This window comes from Populus euphratica, unplaced genomic scaffold, assembly GCF_000495115.2.
Source record: "Populus euphratica unplaced genomic scaffold, PopEup_1.0 scaffold68.1, whole genome shotgun sequence".
NCBI classification, from domain to species: domain Eukaryota; kingdom Viridiplantae; phylum Streptophyta; class Magnoliopsida; order Malpighiales; family Salicaceae; genus Populus; species Populus euphratica.
In genome coordinates, this window is record NW_011499901.1 from 648264 (window position 1) to 670568 (window position 22305).

Here is a 22305-nt window from a genome sequence, read left to right on the forward strand (position 1 = left end):
CTTCTTCACAGCATTGCCAGGTTTTTATATATATATATATTCCCTTGTTCGTGTAAAAGTAAAGAAACCCATGAATAGATATCGTAAATTCATAACAACGAGACTAGGGCCATGGCCCTCATGCTCTCCCTCATCGAGGTCACTCGGAGCAAGCTAGCTTTCTCGCCTTCACTCGGGCATTTCTTAAACCCAACCACAAGTGGGCCTCATTGAGCCCACCCTTTCTAGACAAACGTCATTACTTAACGGGCCTGCAAGACCAACCGGGAGAAAACAGAAAGAAAAATCAACAGGTTGCATGAAGAAACGTAGGTAGCTCCTCTCTGCTCTCATCATCGCAAGCAAAAAAAATGCAAGGAGGATCAACAGGCATTGGCTACGGCCTCAAGTATCAGGTGGTCACCATTCCAAGACCCTAACTCACTCGCCATTTCTTCAAATCTAACCCTAATCTCGTTCAAAAAATTCAATGTCCTTCAGGCAAGGTGCATATCAGATGTGAAGGCAGACACGGATCACACCAGCTTCATCACTGGAACTCTCAGTCTCAGAGAAGAAAACGAGGTCAAAAATATTTCTGATTTTTTTTTTATTGTTGACTATTTTGCTGGATCTAATGAGTGAAAATGTAATGTGGAATAGGTGCACTTGCTTAGGTTATCTGCAGGCGGAACTGAATTGATATGCGAAGGATTGTTTTCGCACCCTGAAGAGATCTGGAATCTCTCTTCTTGTCCTTTTGATCAGCGTGTTTTCTCCACTGTTTTCTCCTCTGGTATAATCAATCACTTAGTTTTTTTCTAATTATGTTTAAACAATTCAATTAGAGCGTGATCGATGCATTACTGTGCGTATGTGAGCTGAATTAGTCTGGTTTGTTGGGATTTTTTGGATTGAAGGTGAGTCATTTGGAGCAGCAGTGTGGCAGATTCCTGAGTTATATGGGCAGTTAAATTCTCCGCAATTGGAAAGGATTGCGTCTCTTGATGGACATGTTGGAAAGCTTAATTGGTGAGTTTGAAGTGTTCATGTGATGTGTGTTTTATGATGTGGGGTTTTGAGTTTTGTTCTTAACTTGTGGATTTTTGGATCCTTACATGGTTTTGTTGTTTGTCGCAAATGCCATATGTGGGTGCCCAACAGTGTCCTGTGGTGGCCATCGGGAAGGAATGATAAGTTGATAAGCATTGATCAGGAAAATATCTTCTTGTGGAGTTTAGACTGTTCAAGACAAGCAGCCCAGGTAGAGGTTGTACTGGGATATTTTGTATGATTATGTTTTTCATATTTGTGTTTATGATATGGTATAGGTATTTATTTTATGCAATGTGAAAATGATGGAAATTGGTGTTTTGAAAGATACCATTATGCTGTTGTTTGGTGACAGTGGATAGGATAAACTAGTGAAGTATAACTGTGCAAGTCTGTGATAATTCACTATTGAATTCTTGTGCTGATACTTATTCAGATGTTACTGAAAAATCTAGGTGCAATCGAAAGAGTCGGCTGGTATGCTGCATTACTTATCTGGTGGAGCCTGGGATCCACATGACGTGAATGCTGTTGCAGCAACTTGTGAATCCTCAGTCCAGTTTTGGGATCTACGGGCGATGAAGTAAGATAGTTCTGCATATCTTTTTATTTTATTTTTTATTTAACTTATCTATTAATAATAGCCAGCATTCCAAGTCCTGAACTGGAGGGTTGTTACCTCTTTAACTTGTGTTTGACTTTAATACAGATGAATTAGTTTTAAAATTCTGTTTTTTATTATTAGTTTTATTATTATTTTGAGTATCAGCTTGTTGCCTACTAGTTTAGCTTTATGAACATTTCACTACATCAGTGGTTGAGAATCTGAATCTTTTTTTTTTACAAAATCTTGATTGGTGTTTTGGAACTACTAATTAGCTTATGTCTTACCATTAAGACAGATGCATGTCAATCATGTCTAACGGTATGGTTTATGTGTTTACAGGAAAACAAATTCAATTGAGCGCGGCCATGTTCGCAATGTAGACTATGACACCAGGAAGAAACATATACTTGTAAGTGCTATGCTGTAACTCTGTTTTCCTCTAGAAATGCATCTGTGAATCGATATATAATATCATATATCTGTAGCAGTGAAGAAATATACTTTTTTGGAGCAGTTGAAGGCATCAAATCATAAACTCTTATTCAGAAAGATTACTAGATAGATAGTTGGTGTTTCGTTGCGGGCCGGGAATAATATTCTATAATATAAAAAAGTGATACTTAAGCATTGTCAGTGTATTTTAAAGAAGAGAAAAAAATTCACCACTTGATATTATAAAAAGAAAATTTGAAAAAAAATAGGATTGCCAATCTCCAAGAATCAAAACATACAAGGATGAAATCTATAAAAAATCTAGTTAATAAAACGAAGTTTAAAAAACAAAAAACCAGTAAATCCAAGTGAGGTCGTCAAAACTTGCAAATAAAATCATATGAACATGATGATTCAATAAAAAAAACGGTGTATTGACTTGTGACTCAGGTGACCTAGGGCTTGGGACGAGTCGGGTTTCAAAAAAAATTTGATGAGAATTGATTTGATGTGGAACAATTAAAAATACAGATTGGATTGACCGGTAACATGATTAACCCATGACAAACCTAGTTAAAATTAGTTTGATTATTTTCATTTATTTTCTTTCTTTTAAAATAATGTTGTTTTTATTTTTTTAATAAAATAAAAGAATTTATATGAATTGGGTTAACATGAATCAACCCACTTGACATGTGACCTCATACTTGCCCTGTATCGACTCCTAGAAAATGAGAGGATGATTTACAATTTTGAATTAAATGGAAAAATCAAAAAGAAAAATACAATTAACATAAGAATCCAAAACAAAAAATAAAATTCAAGAGAACAAAAATCAATTTTGAAAAAATAAAAAAACCAAGATTATGGATCCAAGAATGATAGTGAAAACAAATTAAAGTTTGATAAAGGAATTAAAAATTAAAATTTGAAATCAAAGCATTGAAAGAATCAGAAGACGTGTTTTTCAGTTCAAATTCCAGCCACCACTACAATGGCCAAAAAATTGGGCCTATAGGTTTTTTTATCTAAAATAATTGTTTTTTAACTCATTTCAATCACAAAACGCTCTTAGAACACCAAAAAACTAACATGTTAACTCATTAAACCCAAAATACAGTCTAAACCACTGAATAAAACCGGAAAAAATAAAGCATCATTGAACTAGATCTGATTTTTATGCTACATTAAGGTTTATAACAATCACCATAAGACTTTTCTCACCTAGTGGAACTTGTTGACATCAATGTTAACTTATTTAGTGGTTAGAATTGTCACCAACAAAGAGCTTTCTTTTTCTTTGTTGGAATTTGACGACTGCTCTCTCTTCTTACATGAAAAAAGAATTGCAAAATAAGAAAAATAAAGTTTGTATCAAAAAATAGTTGTAAAAAATTAAAGAGATCGGTCACCTTATAGCATAAGCTATAAAAAGTTCGGGGACTAAAATATTCTTTATAAACAAATTTGAAAGCACACCTATATTATCTGTATTTCTCATTTTAGTCCCGTGTCTTTCAATTTAACCAACCCTTTTTCCAAAAAAAAACATATTATTGGGTCTAATTTTGATTCAAAAGAGCTCACTCGTGTAAAGAAAATATTTGAGGATGAAATTAAAAATTTTGAAAAAAATAACTACTCCAGTCCACGGTCATATGTGAAAAAATAAAGAGTGATTTTTATGCACCGAGAAAATGCCACGAGCTTTAGTTTTGTTGATATAATGACAGTCCTTCAGTTGTATAAATTTGGAGAAAACTACAATGGAGAGCATCAGGGCATTGGTCTTTCGGAAATGTGCTTCAAATGCAAAGAATAATTTTCCGTTATAAAGTTTATTCTATCGGGAAACTTCGTGAACTTCAGAATCTGTGAAAATAACCTTGTTAGATAATGTTGTTCTTTGGCAATAATACCATCATACCACTGCCCTTTGAGATCTATTGGCATTAATGAATTAATCGTTGCAGGTTACCGCAGAGGATGAATCTGGGATACACATTTGGGATCTTAGAATGCCCAAGGTTCCTATAAAAGAGCTTCGTGGACATTCACACTGGTAATCCATTTCTTGAATGATGCAGTTCTGATGAGCTATTCTGGCCATATGGTTGCATGTGTATTATATGTTCTTATTAAGTTAGATGTTTTCTATCGGCTCCTCCTCCAGAGTATAAAATTGTTAAACTTCAATTATTTATAGTTCTCTCACTGTGTTTCCAAATGTTGGCAGGGCATGGGCTGTCGCATGTAACCCTGAATATGATGGACTGATCCTGGTACTCTCTCTTGCTTTCTCTCTCATCCCCCACAAATACACACACACACCATCCTCTTCCATATTAGTCACTAATGATCACCTTTTATCTAAAAATGTCAAACACAATCGAGTCCAAAGGTGGAAAGTCAGCAAACTTTTCTAAGTTCATTGTTTGCATTGCCTGTAAGCTTGTGCTCTCTCAAATGGACAGCGCTTATAGAATACGGGAAGTATAAAAAACTGGTCACAAGTATCACTGTTTCTTGGCTGTTTATGTATCATCAGTTATATGCCTTAGAATAAGGCAGTGGGGGAGATACCCTTCCATTTGAAGTCATTCGTTGTCTGGATGGTGGTTACGATAAACAAGTTACGCTGTCCCTTCTAGCTATCCTATTTATTAACATTTTCCTGACCAAAGGTAAGTTATTGCAGAGTGGTGGTACAGACTCGACTGTCAATTTGTGGTACGCTTCTACGACAACCAGTGATGAGTTGACATCTGAAAGGTCATTTTTTCTTATCTGTTTACCAGATGCGTAACTCTTGACTTTGTCGTTCTTCTTTTTACTGATATCTCATCAATGTGTTTGTATTGAGCAGTGTGTTTAAATCACCGACTCAGGAACTTGATCCATTGCTGAACTCATTCAGTGACTATGACGACAGTGTATATGGTAACGAATGAAGCCATATGGTATCTTTAAACGTCAAATTTTAAAATCAACCTGACCAGTAACCTCTGATGATAGGGCTTGCTTGGAGTTCTGAGGAACCTTGGATTTTTGCATCTTTATCCTATGATGGGAGGGTAAGATCACTATTCCTTTACTGTAGCGATAAACATTAGAAGTGTTAGAATTGTACCACTGATGATTAGCCTCATGTTTTGCAAAAGGCATACATCTTCCAGGCCCAGGCCGCCAAGTAAATTATTGGTTTGATGCCTTTCATGCCTAGGCTATGATGGGCCGATGATTGTTATGTTGAATATCACAAAGCATTATTTCCCTTGCATTACTATCAGAAGTTTCAAGTTGAATTGCATTTACAGAGTCCATTTTCTTATGTTAAGGGTGTGAGGCATGTCTTGTCGGTTCTGGAAGCACGGTGCACTGGTTTTGTTCCAGAATCTGTGTCAAATTATCCACGTTGTGGATCCTTTGCTCCCACTACTACACACTATGGATTTTAGATTGCATTGGGAAACTCCTTTGACCTTTGTTCACAATCTAATTAATTAAATTGATTGTCATGTCTTGCAGGTTGTGGTAGAATCAATAAAGGCTTATCTCCCCAAAAAATGAATTCATCGCACATATGCCCTTTGTTAAACCATCTTCTGGCAGTTTCCACCAACACTAAATGTCAGGTAGGACTCCATTGAAAAAACAATTCTGCAATGAATTCTTATCATGTCAATGCAAGTTTCATTGTACTCTTAGATGCTGAAGAGCTTTTTTCGTTACATTTGACGCTATATTGACACCAAGCTTGTCCCGTGTATATTGTATACTAACTCTGCAAAATGCCCAAATTCTTTTTTATCAGGGGAATCCATGAGAACATGATTTGTTAATTTCACCTGATCGTATACTAATCCAGCGAAAATCATTTTCCTATATCATTTTTTGAAGAATCTCAACCATTGAGTTTGAGGAACCAGCCTTGAGGATCCAAAATCTATGGAGTGATGATTTCAGGGACAACCTTTTCTAAAACTGGTACTTGGGGGTGTTTTTAGATGCTCTTTTAAAATGTTTTTGGCTTGAGGAAAATTTAAATTAATTTTTTTTAGTGTTTTTTATGGTTTTAATGTGTTGATGTTAAAAAAATTATTTTGTTATATTTTTAAATGAAATTTTATTTAAAAAAAGTACTAACATAATTTGGATGAGATTAGAAACCATGGATTTTCAAATAAAATGTCATTCTGCGAATTAAGGGTTGGTCCAATACTAAACCACTTTGCTTTGCTCACGTCGTCGAATAGCCTGGTGGGTTCAAATTGAAACACCGAGTCCTTGATGGCAACTCTACCTCCAGGAGCTCTATTTCCAGCCTTCTACTTGATAGCGTGACACAAAATTACAAGTTTCAGCGGGTTCTTTTTTTAAAAAAATTAGTACAGTAAATTAAAAAATATAATAAATTAATGTAGGTTTAAAAAATATGGTGAAATAGCATTGCTTGATTATGTTACATTTTAAAATGGTGAATCTTAGTAAATATTGCACTTCTAAGCTGCAACATGCTACAACATGACCAAACTCTAATTTTTTATCTTAACTACTCAACTAATTAAATCTAGTTGCATTAATCAATTAACTGTTTATATAAAAACTATAATTTTATGAAATTTATTTTTAAAATATGTTTTAAACTCTAATTTGTTAATAAAAAAATATTTTCAATTAAAATCTTTAAAAGTTATTATTATATAGTTAGTAATTTTGAACAGTTAGATATGAGTTTGACATAACTAAATAAAAATTTATCTCAAACAAATTACATAGATAACATAACAAATATATTTATGAACTAGTGAAATAGGTTTAGACTTAAAAAAAGATCTGATCGAGCAAGGCTACAATAATAGCTCAAAATAACTATAACTTTTAATCCACCATTATTTGCATTTAAATTTTTACAAGAGTTTCAGAAAATTGTTTTTCTTGTAATAGCTATTGTGTAGCTACACAAATAGTTGGATTTTTAAATATAAAAAATGTCTCCAAGATCCCACGGTTTTAATAATTTTAAAATTTTTCTTATTATTTTTTAAATTAATTGACTAGTTAAGTCAGAAATAACACAATATAACCATTTAATAAATCTTGTGTTTTTGAAGCATAGTATAATAAAACTATAATATTTTACCAAATATATATTTATTCTTAAATTTTTTAAATTTATCGTGCTAATTACCTAATTTATTCGGTTTCAGCCTTGTATTGTTACAACGACTATTAAACAAGAGCCACGTGTAAAAAGGAGAAAGGAAGAAGGAATGGTAAAACACTAAAGTTAGAATTGTCTTCTGACGTGTATGATTTATCACAAGGTTGGTATCATGCTGAACTAATTTGAATTTTTTTTCTTTAAATTAGTATATTTTTAATATATTTTTTCGAGTAAAAAATATTTTAGAAAGCAATCGCAACCACACTCCCAAGTATGATTATTCAATATACAATTCTATAGTTTCAAGATTTTAAAAAAAATTAAAATAATATAGTTTTGGAAAAAATTAAATCAAATTAAATTTTAAATTTTAAATGGCTAACTTTTACTCCATTTAATTTGAAATAAAATATAAATTAACAAATCATCAAATTAATCATTAAATTAGGCTCGATTTAACATCTCAGGCCCAAATTGAACCCACACTCACCTCTCTTTTTTGAAATCCAATGTGTCTTAATTTGTGTTTGATATCTTAATATAATGTTATTTTTTAAAATATTTTTTATTTAAAAATATATTAAAATAATTTTTTTAATTTTTTTAATTTTAATATTAACATATTAAAATTATTACAACATAAAAAAATATTAATTTAATATTTTTTAAAATCAAATATATTTTTAACAACTAAAAGGCTGTTTAGTGTTGTAGCTGTGAGTGAGGTTCATCTGCAACCATGTTTATTACCGCTTGGTTAAAAAAAATAATAGTGATTTATACTGATAAAACCCACTAATTTTACAACTATATCGCAGGTTTTGTAGAAGCAGCATTTTGCTGCTTCTCGTGGGGGGAGGATTGCTGAACAGCGAAGCCATACTCTACTGTTTACGTGAACAAATGAAACATTCTTTCTTGTTTTGGTTGGACTGGGCATGATCCAAAGCTTAAAATATATTGAACCGGGTTTTACCCGGCTAAAAAAATAATTTTTTTTATTTTTAACTGTGTTTTATTAAAAAAACAGTGTTAAACATTATTCAACAACACTACATAAATTAGATAAAATTCACTTGATGATGTAGTATTTGCAGAATTTGATAGTAATCCAAATTTGTTTTCTGATTATATTTTACCTGATGTTGTTGCGCTCTTAAAAAATATGTAAAAATTATAATCTTTGTTGTATATATTTTACACGTAATGAAATTGTAGATAGTTTAATAAAATAATAAAAAATATTATTTATTTCATAATATAATAACAATAATTAAATCTATAATATTTAAATTAAAAAATATCAATATTAATTTATATTTTTAAAAATTATTTTATAACCTTAATTTCAAAAATATTTTTAACTAAATACATTAAAAATATTTTTTATTTAATTTTAATTAAATATATATTTTTTTAAATCAATCTTAACACTTTTTATAAAATAAATTGTTTTTAATCAAAACTGTAACAACTACATAATACCAAATACAGTCAGTAACAGCCACTCGGTCTCCGTAGTCAATCAAATGTCTCGCCTCCTCTTTTTAAATTCCGCGATATTCTCTCCTTTGCCCCTCCATTTTTTAATTTATTTTACCAAAATTCCAAGCTTCCACTCTATCCTTCTCTCTCTCCTTCCACAATAAACCACTCTCGCAGTCTCTTGGATGACATTTTCTAATTAATGGCTGTGAGTTCCAGTGGTTTTACGACTCACCCCGATTTCAAGCGCAGCCGACTCAGCAGTTCTCCTTTCCACGATAACAATAACGGACTTGAGTTGAGGAAGAAGAAGCGGAGACTGAGCCTGTTCCTTAACGGTAATGGAGTTCGGGTGAATCGAATCAGTAGTTGCTGTTGCTCTGACTCAGTGGTTCGCAGAGCATCCGGGTCGGGTAATAGCATTGATAAAACCGAGGAGAAACGCTCTCATAGAAGTCGTGTCCGAGCCATTACTGCATTGCCATTTCCCTCTCCTCAGTACGTACAACACCGTATTTACCCCCTTTCTTGATGATATTTCTTAGGTTTATTGATCAATTTCATTTTTTTTTAAATAAACTTTGGAGGTCTCGCTTCGGTACGAAACAAGAGAAGTTTTATTCGAGATGTACGCCGATAAATTCCGGCCCACGGTCGCGAGATACACCGCCGAAGAGAGGTAATTAGCGGTGATTGAGTTGGATTTTGCGTTAATTGTGTGTTTTGAGCAATGATTGGGTTAATGTAGATACTGGTATTGCGAATGAGAAAGATATGGGAATCAACTTGTTAAACGAGAAAGTGAATGAGAGTGGGATTAATGAGGATGGAAGTAGTTGGTTTCGAAAAAGTGGAGAGGATCTTGGCGAAAATGGTTATAGATGTAGGTGGAAGAAGATGGGTGGTCGATCACATGATACTTCTTCTCAATGGGAAGAAACGGTATAATCTTTTAATCTTTTAATTTTTAATTTTTAATTTTTGCTTGTTTGAGCATATGTTTTGATATTTTGCCCCATTTTCGTACTATCCATCCGATATGATTATAGCGCCAATATTGCAAAATTAAGTTCACTATTACTCACTCTGTTGTCGGCCCTCCCATGATCAATCCACCTGTCATTTGAATTGCACCATAGGAAAGGTTGTTGATTCAATGCTACTTAAAAAAAAAGAAAAATTACGAGGAACTTGCATCTTGGCTCTGCTCCTTTCCTTGTCCTCCAGTGTAGGAATGGTGATATAGGTTGTGCATTCCTGCTTTTTGAAATGTACAGCTCGATTTTCTGAGTCAATTGTCATATTTTTGTATTATTTTTAAATCTTTGTTATTTTGGGATTGATATTAACCTCAGTAGAGTATCATCCCAGGTGGATGCATTTAATTGGATTTATTGATCTCCTTGACAGTGGTGGGAGAAAGGCGACTGGACCGGATACAAAGAGCTAGGTATATTGCTTGTCTTATCATTGACATGATATGATGAGTAGTTTCAATTTTATTGGGTTGGAAATTTAATCATATTGAGGCTTTCACCCTCATTCGAGATGATCTTTCTCAGGTGTGGAGAAATCTGGAAGAAATGCTGAAGGGGACACGTGGTGGGAAAAATGGCAAGAGATGCTTCATCAAGATGAATGGAGGTTTAATTCCATCTTGTTTCCTATCTAAATAAGATTGAAAGTTTTGCCAAGAATGGTTGTCTTCAGTTAATCACGTGTGGAACTTTTCATTAATAAATCACCTGTCTTATTTTGTTACTGCAGTAATCTTGCAAGAATAGAGAGGAGTGCACAGAAACAAGCGAAGTTGGGCACTGAAAATGCTGGATGGTATGAGAAATGGTAAGCTAATATTCCGATACAGAGTCAATATGTTGAGTATGAGTTATTTTGGTCAAGCATGCAACTGAGCAGAACAACAAATCCATTTATTAACTGCACTTTAATTTTGGACTTAGGTGGGAAAAATATGATGCTAAAGGTTGGACTGAGAAAGGGGCAAATAAGCATGGAAGATTGAATGAGCAGTCATGGTGGGAGAAGTGGGGGGAGCATTACGATGGAAGAGGCTCCGTCACAAAATGGTTCTTGCATTCTCCATTTTATCTTTTCTTTGGACCCCAATCTATTTTTAGCCAGCTTGCTATTTTGGACTTTTTAATACCCAGTATCATCGGCCATTTAAAATTAATAATCCATTAGTATCATAAGAAAATAGTTTTTGAGATCAGTCATAAACAGTTGAAATTGTCTGTTATTCAGGCTGGACTGTTAGAGTAGATTTTTTTCTGGATTCTAGATGCTGAAGTATGGCGCAGTCAATGTAGGAAGGAGGGTTATCATAAAATATGTGCAAAACCTGAAGATATGAATTAATTGTTTCCTTAAAAAAAAAAAAAACATTTAGGTATTAGTCAGTATTTGAGTGATGATATAATAAAAGTACCTTGGAAAATATATGAAACGGAAGTGATCTAGAGTTTTCAATGGAACTTCCTTTCTTTGTACCACTCTGCTTTGGGAATAACAAAAGATTGCACCAAGTTTTATATCTCCACATGTTTCTCAATTAACTTCGTAATTGGAAGAGCTCGAAAATAGTTTCACCAAGTTTTATTTTTTTCTCTCCTCAGGACAGATAAATGGGCTGAGACTGAATTGGGAACCAAATGGGGAGACAAGTGGGAAGAAAAGTTCTTTGCTGGCATAGGTTCGCGGCATGGGGAGACATGGCATGTTTCTCCTAGTGGTGGAGGTATGTTTTTAATCATGTTATATGCTCCTCTATCCTAGCTTCCTGTAATTATTTATGTTGATTGTACTTTAGACTACTGCCTTTGTTTACTAGAAATGTACATCAAGTACATTCTTCATAGGGGTGCATAATTTTCTCAACATGCCTTCTCTTGTCCTCACTGATACGAGAATTGCTCAGTTTCATAAGATACTCTCATTACTCATACATTAAGGTGGATACTTGTCAACATTCACAGTTAGTTTGTTGCCTGTCAACATTTACAATCCAGGAAAGCAACCTTCTCTAGATATCCATTAGCATTTGTTGCTATCTTCTTTGTGATCGTCAGGTTATATATATGAAAGACTCTTAACTTGCTAGATTTTTTGAAACAAGGTCTAATTAGTTAGTGATTCCTACATTGAAGAGTATCTTTCCACTAGAGCTTCAAACTTGTTTTTTCTCACCATTCGCCTGGACATTAAGCAACTCAGTGCATCAGTGATGTACACTCGTAGAACAGGAGTCTGGTGTAACTTGCACGATCACTGAAATGTTCATGTTTGACTTTATTTGCTTAGTTCTTGGAGTCTAGTGTCACTTATTGTGTTTCATGTCCAGGCTGGTCAAGGACGTGGGGAGAGGAACATCTCGGGGACGGGTATGGAACTCAGTATGTATGAGTTTTTTTCTGTATGTGCTGTATTGGGAACTGCCAGTCTGATGTTTCTTTATGCCTACCAGGAAAGTTCACAAATATGGAAAAGGCACAGCAGGTGAAAGCTGGGATATTGTTGTGGACGAGGAAACCTATTATGAGTAAGAACGTGCTTTTCTTAGTCACTGAATTTGGCTAATCAAAAAGTACTTGTACTAAAGATGTAAATTTCTTTCTTGGAACTATTACGAATTGGATTAACTAGCAACTTTTTTGGTTTGGACAAAAGGGCTGAACCCCATTATGGATGGGCTGATGTCGTGGGTGGTTCAAGCCAGTTGCTATCAATCGAACCTCAGGAAAGGCCACCTGGTGTGTACCCGTATCTCGATTTTGGGCCGTCACCTCCACCTTCAGCTGATGAATCGCTGGACTTGCCTCCCCCTCCCTTGCAATGAAGACCTGATTTTTCAGGCTCCTCATTTTCTTGTAGGTGTTTCATATTTATCTCATTTAATTTCGATCGTATTGTTTGAAATGTCTCACGTAAGAGTAATTAGTGGTGTATGTCAATATATTCATTCTTTGGATGATAAAGGCATCCATTCAGGTTTTGTGCAGTTTCTAAATATTGGACAGTATATTATTTCCCCTGAAGGTAGGATGGGTGTAAGACGTTATTTTTAGTCTTTAGATGTTCTGAGTTAGAGCTCCATTTTTGGAAAAAACATGGTTGAGTCCCTTGAAATGAGTTGATTGTTTGCTTCTGCTGTTGTCTTTAGTAGGTGAAAATTTGAAATTTGAGTAGAAATGATTTATATTTTAACAAGAAAGCAAATTAAATTGTCATGAAAAACTATTGAAATAACTAAGTTACAAAGAAAAAAAATACAGGATTTATCAGGTTTTTAAAAAACAATTGAATTGTCATGGAAAACTAATAGAATAATTAAGTTACAAAAGAATATATAACTTTAAACAACATATATTAAAAAATAAACTATAGAGATTGATAGTTATTGTACTAAAATGTATGAATTCAATAGTAGTTTACTACAAAAACTTATAGTCGGTGTTCAAATTGGAATACAGTTGTTGAAATTGGCTAGATGGGTTGACTTAATAAACTATTGTGATTAAAGTCAAATTTTAATTTCAATTGACTAGGTCAAGTTTGAATAACTTAGGTTGTTTCACAACATGATTGACTTAATCAAGTCATGTGCTTGATAATGATAAAGTGTTTCTTATTTCAAATTAATTTAGAGTTTGTTTAATACTGTAGTGGTTGTTGTTTTTTAAAATATTTTTTTTAAAAAAATTTATTTTTGTTATCAACGCATCAAAATGATATAAAAATATCATAATAATAATAATAATAATTTAAAAAAATAAAAAAAAGTAATTTTTTTTCAAAAAATATAACAATAAATTTCTTGAGTAAAGGGTAAAAACTATATAAAAATAAATTTCTTGAGTAAAGGGTAAAAACTTGAGGCAAATCTTTTTGGAAGTTAAATTACTAGGAAAACATCCTTGGTCTAAAACTAGCTATTTCTTAAAAGATGAAATTATAATTTCATCACTCTTTTTCCCGGAGAAAATCTCATTTTCCCCCCCTCTTCTTTCTTTCCAAACAAGAGAAAAATCTTGAAATTTGTGTTTTCCTTCTCATTTTCTTTTCACCTTTTCTTCCTAAACACAATGTGAAGATCGTAGAGACAAGCTTAGGTATCTGATGATGATTTTTAGAAAAAGTTAATATTTTTATTTAGTCTAGGAAATTGAATACTATTTTTGATAGTTTTATTTTGTGTAGTTTATTTGTGATTTTTATTGTTTTTCCTTTATTTTTTTAGTTTGTTTAGGTTAGTTTTTGAATTTATTTAAGGAGTTGTGACCCTTGTAGAAAGATAAAATACTTAAAAAAAATTCAATAATAAAATTATAAATTAGGGTTTCTATGTGATCCTTTCTTTTGAAAAATTACTGTTATTGTATTTTTTTTATTGTTTCTATATGTGTCAATTAGATGACCAAACTTGATACATGTTTAATATATAGTTATAAAATCTAACTTGGTTAGTCTAATTAATTTAATTACTCATGAATCTTACTCAAGTTAGATTTTATTTCAAATGTTTTTTTTTTAAAACCAATGTTATTTTGATAAAAAAAAAATAATCAAACTAACCTATCAATCTATAAATTAATGCAACAAGTTGGCTGTTCAAGTATTTTCAAATCTTGAATTAGGGTGAACCTTCTACCTATAATCTTGAGTTCCTATTCTTTCAATTGAAAAATCAAGTTAATTTAATAAATTTTTAAAAATATAGTGGAGGTTATTTTTTAAAAAGTTTTTTGTTTTAAAATATATCAAAATAATATTTTATTTTATTAAAATTTATTTTTTATTTTAACATATCAAAACAATCTAAAAAAAAATTAAAGCTAAATTTAAAAAAAAATTAAAAATAAGATTCGATGGGATGTCAAGTCTCATCCAAGTAATACAGAGTTACCTTGGGTGTGGGATCAACAAGGAAATCCTTCTTGGAAACGCAATCATTTTCCACTCTTGTCTTTTTTTCAAACGCACACCACTCGTTTTCCACAACGCGTTATCAAATCCCTTTGGTTGAAATTTGAAGTCAAGAAAAAAATACCTTGGCAAGTTTCCTTTCCCGTATTACAAAAAAAAGAAGAAGGGGGGGGGTGGGGGATCATTTTCTTACCTCGAAACAGAAGACTTTGTCAAATAAAAATTAGTTGCGAGCTCTTTCATAGTTATTTGTGCTAAAAGGATAATGATACAAAAAGAAAAGACCAAACGTGAGGGATGACGAAGGAGTGTTGAGTTTAATTAAATCGTGATTAGTTTGATGATCTTGTCTCTTAAAATTTAATTCAACACCTAACTGTTTCCTGAAAAAAAACAAAAGTAACGGCGGCTAGTAGATGGCCAAACTTGCAATTAATGAACGATATATTTGATTAATTTGAAGCTGAATTTATGGTTTAGACGTTAAAACATGAAATAATACATTTTTTTTTAAATTTTAACCGTTATAGGGCAGTTCAGGTTTTGTAATTATGATTAAATTATAATTTTTTTTTCCGAGAATGAAATCATAAATAAACTTGATTTCATTAACTATGTCATGAATAAGCAAATGAATCATAGGCACGGTCTAGTTTGTCATGATAAATAATAATAATAATAGTAAAAAAAGTATAAAAAACCCAAGAACTCCAAAGCATCCTCCCATTATCCCATAATTAAAACCCCGTGGACCGTGAGCCTCTGGCCTTTTACCAAACCAGATGAGGCCACTCGCTCCCACCCAGAAACCACCATTACAAAACCAGACCATAACGCCCAAATTTCCTTCAAGTTTTTCAGCAATTTTCCCCTTCATGGGCGCAGCCAAAACCAGGATCCAACCCTTCTTCTTCACCTGCAAAACGTGCTAGTCTAATCCCCACAAAAAATGATGACCATACCTCCTTTCATGTCCAGATGGTTCTCTGATCTATATTGGAAACCTCTCCTCTTCACCATCCCTCTTCTTACTCTCCTCCTGTTCTTCACCGTCTCTTCGACACCCATCAACCCTTTTTCCTCTTTTGCCCCCCTCGCTTCCCACTTCCTCAACAAAACCGCGTCCGTGATCACCCTCCCCCTCACCACCACTACCACAACGACAGCAACAACAACAACAACATCGAATTATCCCTCAATTGCTCCCCCGGGTTTGGCGCCTGTGAATCGCAGTGCGTCAACTTCGTTGAAAGATGAGTTGGGTCGGTCGAGAATGGCGGTGTGTTTGGTTGGCGGGGCCAGGAGGTTTGAATTGACTGGACCCTCCATTATCAAGAATATTCTCGAAGTGTATCCAAATTCAGACCTTTTTTTACACAGTAATTTTGACGACAAAGCCTTCAAATTTTCTCTCTTGAAGTCTGTTCCTAGGCTTGCCTCTGTCCGGATCATCCATCCCAAACCTCTGCCTGAGACCTTGCCTCAGCTCCGTGTCCTCACTGCTGCTAACTCTCCTAATGGCATACAGGTCTGTTTCCCCTTTTAACTTCCTTGATTTGCTTTATATTTTGCTTTGAATTCCATTCTCAAAGTTTGTTTTTTGTTTTAATTCATTTTCTGTATGTTAATGATGGATTAGCTCTTTTTTTTTTCTTTTTTTTTGGTATAATTACATTATTTATCTAATTTGTTTCCATAAATTACAATTTATGGAAATTTTTTTGGTCTCTTCTTATGTTTTCTCTTCAAATTTATGATAAGGTTGTGAGAATTTTCTGACTTTTATTTTTGTTTTTATAAATAGTTCCATAGCCTTTGGACTGTTGTTATCGCTGAAATTTCAAGGAAAGAAACAAATTTTCCCTTTGTATAAATTTCCAGGAACAGTTCATATATATATATATGCGAACTATCACTGTAAACGTGTTAGTAAAATTCATTCACCATCAACTTGTTGTAATACTGTACCTGTCGTTTCCGTACTCGAATAACGGACAAAACGAAGGTGAATTCACGAGTGTGTGTCGTTTTTAATTGTTTCAGGGCCAGCTGCAATATTTTAATCTCGTAGAAGGATGTCTGACAATAATCCAGGAATACCAAAGCCTAAAGGGATTTAAGTATGACTGGATAATCCGTACCCGTGTTGATGGGTACTGGAATGCTCCACTGGGGCCTGAAAATTTCATCCCGGGTCACTACCTGGTTCCACCAGGATCTACTTATGGTGGCCTTAATGACCGGCTTGGCATTGGTGATCTTAACACCTCAACAGTAGCCCTTTCGCGTCTTTCGCTGGTTCCCCAGCTTGACGCTGCTGGATTTCGTCAGCTCAACTCGGAAACTGCTTTTAAAGCCCAGCTTACTACACAAGGTGTTCCTTTTGTTACTAAAAGATTGCCCTTTTGTATTGTTACTGATCGTAGATATGAGTTTCCTCCTAAACAGTCCGGGGTGCCGGTGGCTGCGTTGTCGAGTCCCGGCCCGTTAAGTGGTGCGAAATGCAGGCCTTGTAATCCTGTTTGTGAAGGGACTTGTGTAGGTAAAGTTATGACATCGCTTCATCAGGGTTGGAGTTGGACTAACTGGGAAAACGGGACACTTAAGTTATGTGATGCACATGGTGAGTGGGAGAGTCGGTGGGAAAAGATTTTTGATAGAGTTGCTGGGAAGGAACTTGCCTCCGGAAGGAAGAGGATCATGGGTCTAAAGGAGAAGCAATGTTTGGATGATTTTAATGAAATGAAGAAAAGGGCTTTCAAGTGGGATAGTCCTCCAGTGGAGGAGATATGTCGATTAGGCCTTGGACGGAATTAGAGGGGCAGAATCTTGATTATTTATTTCGGAGGTTAGTTTCTTGTTGATGTACAGGAATTAAGAGGGTTTTTGGGCAGGATATATATATATATATTTTAAAAAAAGTACATTGGATCGTAGACTTCATAGTGAGTTTTTACTGTTCCGTAAAAGTTATAATTGCAGGACTAGAGGAGTAGTCTTAAAGTTTCATAATGTTGTGTTATTCTTCGATGTGAGAACAGTCCACCAAATCCAAACTAAATATAGGCAAAATCAAGACAACTTCTACTCTGCTGCTGCCACCGTTGAAGCACTCTAGGCTTATGATTGCTGTTGTTTTTTAAAATTAATGTATTAAAATAATTTGAAATATTATTTTTTAATAAAAAAATTAAATTTGTTTCCAAACATTATTGATGCTGATTTTTTTACTCGATGACAGCATCTACGTTGTCAAAAGCAGGCTTTTCATGAACAGCTCAAAAGGACTGCCGTTTAAAATTTTTATAGCCCAGCAGGCTATCTTGTTCACAAAAGATTAGTAATTTTCTTAGTTTAAAAATTCCTAAAATAATTCTATAACTATTGATTCGAAATCTTTTCTTTTCAAGGTGCATCCAAATTAGTATAAATAAAGATATTTGAGTAGAATATTATATTTTCAAAAATAAAATTATGAATTAGAGTTAAATATGATAGCTGTACTTGGTTTTAATTTTATCTATTTATATTGCAATGATTAATCCATCACCCTTGAAGAAGAGGGGTATTAGAGTTTTTTTTTTAATGATTTTTTAATACTAAAACATAAAAAACAATAAAAAATATCAATTAAATATTTTTTCCAGCTAAAAATATCCAAAAACAAGGACACAAATTGTGTTAATCACCCCTACATGTGATATATATATATATACACAAATTGATTTAGAGTGGTCAAATGTATGCTAACCATTGATTATAATAAAAGGGAAACCATACAAGACTTCGAAATTCATATATTTTTTTCATTAAATTATTGTTTTACCGTTTGTTTGAACCGTATTTTATCAACCTCCACATGGTTGTTTTTTTTTTTTTTAAAAAAAAAAAACATTATTCCGCAGGTCCAGTTGACTTCTACATGTGGTAATATGACAAACACTTGATATCTACGCTAAGCAGTCAAATGTATGCTAACCATTGATTATAATAAAAGGGAAACCACACAAGACTTCCAAATTCATATATTTTTTTAATTAAATTATTATTTTACCATTTGTTTGAACCATATCTTATCAACCTCCACATGGGTTTTTTCCAAAACAAAAAAAAAACATTATTCCACAGGTCCAGTTGACTTCTACATGTGGTAAAATGAAATACACAGAAACCACTTGATATCTACGCTAAGCAATCAAATGTTTGCTAACCCTTGATATAACAAGGGGGAACAACAAACAAGACTTTTGCTAACCCTTGATTATAACAAGGGGGAACAACAAACAAGACTTCGAACTCAGTCACAGACAAATCCCATATAATATTTTCGATCCTTTAGCGTATCCCACTTCTGTCATATTCTATGATCGGAGAGGTTCCGTGAATTAATGGCTGGTGAATAATACAACGTAAGGGTTTCAACCTTGCTTCCCGTAAGTAAATTAACATAAATAAACTACGAGAACAATAACAAAATCATTGAAAAGAAAAACCCACAGAATCAATTTGAAAAATCAAATCAAATCCACCACTTAATCATACAATCAGGAGCAAAACCTGGGAAATCTCTTGTAGGGGCCAGGGCCTGCAAGCCCCCGTCTCCGCCGCTGCATAAATATAAACATTCAACTCTCAGATTTATTAGTAAAAGCCGAACTAACCATGCCCGATGTGATACGAAGTATATAGTCCATAAATTGCATCAAACCAAAAATTAAATCAAGTTCAAATCCAAACCGCCTACGAAATATGAAGCTGGCATGAATACGAAATAATGGCCGAAGGAGCCGCATAAAAAACCATGGGCCATTCGTTTGTGCCACTACAAAAAACAAAACCAACTGGGTCCACGCACATGCAGCATCAACCTGCTACAAAGGAGACTAGATAAAAACAGTAGTCACCACGTGCATCCATCCATCTATCTATCTATAAAGACAAACTCTAAGCCCAGGTAGGATAAACATAGCTGCGAGGATCATAGCCATAAGCGGAGCCATAGCCATAGTAAGTGGGTGGTCTCTTCGGATAGTAACTGGGCATGGCATAACCTGGGTGATAGCCTTGGTGATATGCTGGCCCTGGCTGATGGTAGCCTCCTGGGGGGGGATACTGGTAGCCATTGTTCATGTAAGGATTCATGTTTCCTGTCTCGACCCAGCATATGTCTGCATGTTTTCCTCCTTTTGATAACTTTTTCAGCAGCTTGTTTGGATCCACTCTACCTCTGATGTATGCCATGCCTTGTTCAACATCTATGGCGTAACTAACCCCTGAAGAAGATGGTAGTAAATTAACTTGCAATATCCAATCCATTGACTAACTAGAGATGAGATAATGGATGGAAATAAAATTAAGTACTTGCATGGTTACCTTTGATTCTTTTCAGCACTTTGGTTAATGTCCTATGCCATTCAGGGTCTTTGGTCTCCACTTTCAAGCCACAAGACTGCAAGAGAATTAACAAGTCATTAAAAATTGTAAAAGAAGAATTGATGGAAATGACAAGCATAAACAAAGGCTAACCATGTTCGAGTTGAGATGTGAAGCCATTACGCTCTCAAGAATTACAAGAGTTGACTTAACTTTGCTATGGAGTATGGGGCAAATGGGATTGCTGAAAGACATGCTAGGGTTTTTGGATCGTGTAGGCATTTATAGACTTTTTAAACCGATTGAAAATGAAAAAAATTAGTCAAGCAAAGACAAAATCTTCATGGGACATATTTAGTTTAGGCTAAAAGGACATGCAAATTATCTATTGCATTAATTGCTTTTTAATCGGAGAAGATGATTGAAAATTAAAAGATTTACTTTCCCTTCCAGAAATTATACTGGGGTGTTGATATTTCCCAAGCCCACGAAGAGTAAAGACGATCGAGCAAAGAGTGGAATGTGATTTTTACTTCTGATTTTAAAAATCATTCACATTTTGAGAGTGGGATGTGATTTGTGTGAAAGCATTTTAAATATATATTAGCTTTCATAAGATGAAGAAATTATGCTTGTTTTATTTTAGAAAATAAAAATAATTTCAAATGTTTTAAAATTAACTAGCTTCAGTTATTTTTTTATTTTATACGTAGCTTTTAGCTAGTGTTTAATAACATAATTAGTAATTTAAAAAATCTCAAAATTAACTAATTAATCTCAATTATTTTGTTTTAAGTATATTGAATCTCGGATTGTATGGATATTAATTAAGTTGGTTAGTTGTTCTATTTACTTGAAACAAAAACTATATAATGTTTTAATTATTTTTTTGACTTGTATTTTTTCTTGCGACATTTGTGTGTTTTCTAAAGAAACAATTCATTTAACCCTCTATCATAACACAACAAAAACCAGATATATTCAAGATTATTTTCTCACTAATAAACCGAATAAAAAGTAGTTCTAAGTTCTAGCTAGCTCCCATTATATTTAAATAAATCATTTTATAAATTTAATATATCAGTTTATAAACACAATTTAACCCATTCATCGTGCCATGCCCTTCTCGCAATTGGGAGAATCTTTAACTATTTTTTCCTTTTAAAAAAAATAAAAAATACTCGGACTATATAACACACATGCATGCACGGTCCTCAAACTTTCCTTTGCACAACCACCTGAGTCTCCGCCGTGGACCTCCTCGACCATTTTTCTTTCTTTCTTTCTTCCGCCTTTATTTTGTTTTTTTTTTTAATTTGCACGTTAAAAAAATGGAAACTTTCTGTTATTAAGGTCTGATTAGTATAATTATTTGGATCCAAATAACCGAATTAATAATAAAATCAACTAAAATAAACAGCAGAACAATAAGGTTGGACACATTTAATTCTAGAACTCAAAATAAATACCTGAAAAATAAAAAGTTTATTACAACCTCTTTCTGGAGTTTTCAATTATGAATTATGTCTCCATCTCATGCAAGAAACGTACAATGTATTATAAGAATTGATCTTATACATTATTATTACCATTAAAAAAAACAAAAAACAACGTATGGTATCCTCTATAATTAAGGCTATAATCCTGCCATTAAAAAAAAACAAAAAACAACGTTGTGCATGGTATCCTCTATAATTAAGGCTATAATCAATATAAATAAATCTAACAGATTTTTTTGCCTCATCGGATCTGTATTAAATATAATTTATTCAGTCACAAACTATATATATATATACACACGAAATTAACTCATTTAATCAATTCTAACGGATTCGTCTTGCCTTATTCGAGACCCAGTATAACTTTGTTTCTATATTAAAATTCATTTAAGAATATCTAAATATTATAATACTAATTATAAAAATATAAAAAAATCAAACTAGTGATCTTATAGATATTTATTATGGGTTTACCAAATGGAAATATTTGTTTTTACCTTATTTAAATACTACAGAAATAAATCTTTCCCCTGGTCAGAGCTCTCAGCGTTCAAGGAAGAGGCCTAGAAAGAGCTTCTGAAAGCTAGTGCCGGGCCCAGAAAATCAAGTATGTTGGGCTTTATCGTGATATTTTGAGTGGAGATGGGTAATCCAATGTTACCATCAATAAGGCCCAAGCCCGCATTTGCAAATGGCAGACGGCAAGGGAGCCCAGTCACATGCTTAAGTCTTGTTAAAAGAAAATCAAGATTAAGCAAGTTAAATGA

At 33.5% G+C, this 22305-nt stretch overlaps 4 protein-coding genes across 6 annotated transcripts; 3 read left to right on the forward strand and 1 right to left on the reverse strand.

The window, feature by feature from the left end:
- Positions 1–117: 117 nt before the first annotated feature.
- LOC105132863 (WD repeat-containing protein DWA2-like) lies at positions 118–5913 on the forward strand. 2 transcript variants are annotated; one of them, XM_011036592.1, is made up of 13 exons: positions 118–395; positions 481–564; positions 643–775; positions 900–1011; positions 1144–1249; positions 1488–1615; positions 1979–2048; positions 4045–4133; positions 4308–4353; positions 4770–4843; positions 4938–5011; positions 5087–5145; positions 5600–5913. In XM_011036592.1, exons 1-13 carry the CDS (start codon positions 351–353, stop codon positions 5639–5641), a joined length of 1062 nt encoding a protein of 353 aa, XP_011034894.1. In that variant the 5' UTR covers positions 118–350; the 3' UTR covers positions 5642–5913. The 2 variants fall into 2 exon arrangements, with proteins under 2 accessions (XP_011034894.1, XP_011034895.1); XM_011036593.1 differs by having other exon boundaries at positions 241–395; positions 1144–1243.
- A 2842-nt stretch (positions 5914–8755) lies between these two features.
- LOC105132864 (uncharacterized) lies at positions 8756–12888 on the forward strand. 2 transcript variants are annotated; one of them, XM_011036594.1, is made up of 11 exons: positions 8756–9221; positions 9311–9402; positions 9472–9665; positions 10134–10173; positions 10286–10367; positions 10491–10568; positions 10685–10810; positions 11360–11481; positions 12085–12136; positions 12208–12282; positions 12411–12888. In XM_011036594.1, exons 1-11 carry the CDS (start codon positions 8926–8928, stop codon positions 12577–12579), a joined length of 1326 nt encoding a protein of 441 aa, XP_011034896.1. In that variant the 5' UTR covers positions 8756–8925; the 3' UTR covers positions 12580–12888. The 2 variants fall into 2 exon arrangements, with proteins under 2 accessions (XP_011034896.1, XP_011034897.1); XM_011036595.1 differs by having other exon boundaries at positions 12085–12124.
- Positions 12889–15373: 2485 nt separating this feature from the next.
- On the forward strand, positions 15374–17678 carry LOC105132865 (uncharacterized). The gene is made up of 2 exons (XM_011036596.1): positions 15374–16194; positions 16710–17678. The coding sequence occupies exons 1-2, from the start codon at positions 15616–15618 to the stop codon at positions 17481–17483; spliced, it is 1353 nt and encodes a 450-aa protein (XP_011034898.1). The 5' UTR covers positions 15374–15615; the 3' UTR covers positions 17484–17678.
- Positions 17679–19406: 1728 nt separating this feature from the next.
- Positions 19407–20275, reverse strand: LOC105132866 (uncharacterized). Its single transcript, XM_011036597.1, has 3 exons — positions 20193–20275; positions 20040–20115; positions 19407–19939 (listed from the first exon to the last, which is right to left on the reverse strand). The coding sequence occupies exons 1-3, from the start codon at positions 20217–20219 to the stop codon at positions 19611–19613; spliced, it is 432 nt and encodes a 143-aa protein (XP_011034899.1). The 5' UTR covers positions 20220–20275; the 3' UTR covers positions 19407–19610.
- Between the last annotated feature and the right edge of the window lie 2030 nt (positions 20276–22305).